This window comes from Hippocampus bargibanti, linkage group LG17 (assembly GCF_051943395.1).
Source record: "Hippocampus bargibanti isolate YZ-2025 linkage group LG17, ASM5194339v1, whole genome shotgun sequence".
NCBI lineage: Eukaryota > Metazoa > Chordata > Actinopteri > Syngnathiformes > Syngnathidae > Hippocampus > Hippocampus bargibanti.
The window spans coordinates 3417501-3420674 of NC_142750.1; the positions used below are offsets into that span (position 1 = coordinate 3417501).

Consider the following 3174-nt stretch of genomic DNA (forward strand, 5'->3'; position numbering starts at 1 on the left):
GAGCTGCTGTAAAGGCAGCGGTGCTATCTTGAAGTCAAAACAACAATAACAAAATAAGACAACATAAAGACATTCAATCTTAAGCACTTTCTGCACCCTCTTTGTTGCACGAAGCAGTTCTAGATGAAAGAGGAGAGGATCAAATCATCCTTTTCACCAGTGGATCAGGGATGTCATGGTGAAATGAGCACATCTGCTACAAACTAAATGTTGAAAAGCAAACACGAAACCGTAGCGTCCATTGACGAAAGACGTATGGCTGCCGCTGCTCACCCGCAGAAATATATCCTGTGACTGTAAAGTGTCCTTGAAAGGCGCTTATAAATGAAATGTATTATTATTATTATTATTATTATTATTATTATTATTATTATTATCTCACATTTCCTGTCCCACGTAAATCCGCTTCAATTCCAAGCTGCGGCAGTTCTACATATGCTAAAGCACAATCGCCCCAGAGCTGTCCAGCGATGACAGTCAAGGCACCGACATTCCTCCCAATCACAAACTGTGCTGGCATATTCGCACGACAACAAAAAAGCAATAATAATAATAACAATAATAATAATAATAATAATTTTTATTATTTATTTATTATGATATATTATATATATTTATTATAATTCATTTATTGTTTTTTATTATTACAATCAAGGTCACTTTACAGTCACAGGATAAGCTTTTCTGTGGGTGAGCAGCGGCAGCCACACGCGCCAGCGTTCACTCAACCCGGAAGTAACTCAAATAGATAGAAAGCTAGCTAATAGATAGCTACTAGATAGCTACCTAGATAGCTAATAGATAGCTAGATAGCTAGTAGCCAGCGAGACAGCTATTAGATAGCTATTAGATAGCTAGCCAAATAGCTAGCTAGATAGCTAATAGATAGCATACCTGATGGTTGCCTAGCACTTGACTTAATAGTTCATACCACTTACCAACTACCATTTTGTGTTATTTTTGCCCCCCACAGGTTGATTATTTTTAAGATCGTGGCGCAATTTGTCATCTTGGGCTGTCCGTGGATTCTCGGACTATACCAGAGCAACCTTTTCTTCCACGTCCTCTTCATCCTTCTCAACTCCCAGCAGGGAACCTTCCTCTATATTGTACACTGTGTGCTCAACAAGGAGGTCAGACAACGCTGATGACCGTTTATACTCATTGCATTTGGCCATTCACTCATTCACTGCCACACTATGTGCAAAAATGTGTCCATTATTATTATTATTATTATTATTATTATTATTATTATTATTATTTGCTAGCTATCTAGCTAGCTGGCTATCTATTTCCTATCTATCCAACTAGCTAGCTATATATTAGCTATCTATTAGCTAGCTAGCTAGTTAGCTGCCTGTCTATTAACTAGCTAGTTAGTTGGCTTTATATTAGCTATCTTTCCAGCTAGCTAGCGATCTATTAGCTAGCTACCTAGCTTTCTATCCATTTGAGTTACTTCTGGGTTGAGTGAATACTGCCGCATGTGGCTGCCGCTGCTCACCCACAGAAAAAAAAAACTTCTCCTGTGACTGTAAAGTGACCTTGAGAGTTTTGAAAGGCGCTTATAATAATAATAATAATAAGAATAATAATAATAATAATAATAATAATATTTCATTTATAAGGGCCTTTCAAAACTCTCAAGAACACTTTACAGTCATGAAATGTATTATTATTATTATTATTATTATTATTATTATTATTATTATTATTATTCCTAAATTATATAAGCCTGGAGTTAGATTAGATTGAAATGGGGGCAGCTGTACAAAAGGCAAATGCTGCCTCCTCGTGGAAGGGGAAAAAACATTGCTAGAGGTTTGACCAGCGCTTTATCTGCACCCCCCGCAATCAAAACCAAAATCCGAACAAATTCAGGAATGGCGCTCCACGTCATATTTTCAATTCCCGAATAAATTCGGTGATGGCAGTGAATGAGTTAAAAAAACATTTGTAAAATGTTTTGGTTGTTGTAAAAGTTGGTTTCCATTTTTTTGCATTTAGGTTAGGGAGGAGTACAAGAAATGGCTGACGTGTTCATTCAACAAGGAAGAAGATGATTCTGTGGTAGGTATACATCATTGATATGCAAATGAGGGCTCGACTCCAAATGTTACATAACGATACAAAGCGCGTTTCGTATTGTGACAGTCGGTGGCCATTTTATCACACACTTATCGTAAAGGTGAGATAAATATCAAATTGTTTGTTTTTTTAACAGCAAGATGCGGCGTCAGTATCTGAAGACTTTGACAAGGCCGAGGAATAAACAAACTGAAACGGATGAAAAAAACCATTCCGATTAGCGATATGTGAGTGTGATGGAAACACAGTACAGTGATACCTCCGTTTACGAACGCTTTAGCTAACGAACTTTGCGCCTTGCAAACATTAAATTCGCGAGAATATAATCTTGGCATACAAACTATTTTTCGGGAAACACACCGTGCGCCACAATGAGTGATGTGTCGTTCGCTAACGAGCCCGTTCTTGGAGCTCCTGAAATGCTAGACTGCAAGGTTAAAATATCCCATCAATCAGGATCCACAAATAACCTGCACAAGCCATCTGTACAATTTGAAGAGAACATGCGAGCAAGGGAACCAGCTATTGATGAAGTTTCTAGTGTATCTGCCTGCATTTGTTGCTGTTGCAATATCACAACTTCCAAGATGTCCAACCCAGAGCTCCTTGAGACACTTTATGCAAAAAGCTGTCCATTCCATCAAGCCATCAACGACCATCTCAAAGGTAAATAAAACATTTTAATTTAAAACAGTCTGTGCACTGTCTGCCAGAAAATAATGTTTTAAATTAGGTATCAAGTAGACAGGATGAACTTAATACAACTATTATGGGGAAATAAAACGACTTCATTATACTGTATCGTTTATTTCTTTAATTACAATACAATATCACATTTATTATACATAAAATAAGGTATATTTTGTGTAGTTTTAAGGCTTATTTAGTCGAAAATTATGTTTTATGGGGACCTGGGAACAGATTATTCTCATTTTAATGGTTTCCTATGGGAAATTAATGTTTGGAATACACACTTTTCACCTTAAACACACTTTCTGGGAACCAATTCAGTTCATAAGCCAAGGTATCACTGTATATGCATTTGTATAGGCAATATCGGATCCAATAAAACTTTCTAACAACTCA

At 36.9% G+C, this 3174-nt stretch overlaps 1 protein-coding gene across 1 annotated transcript in view; it reads left to right on the forward strand.

Moving 5' to 3' along the window:
* The window catches only part of LOC148885267 (adhesion G protein-coupled receptor E3-like), a 16790-nt gene extending 13616 nt beyond the window's left edge, over positions 1–3174 (forward strand). Inside the window, exons 20-22 of the mRNA XM_089018685.1 lie at positions 974–1133; positions 2008–2070; positions 2225–3174. Of these exons, the coding sequence (XP_088874811.1) occupies positions 974–1133; positions 2008–2070; positions 2225–2272 (271 nt within the window). The 3' untranslated portion in view covers positions 2273–3174. The remainder of the gene's footprint in view (positions 1–973; positions 1134–2007; positions 2071–2224) is intronic.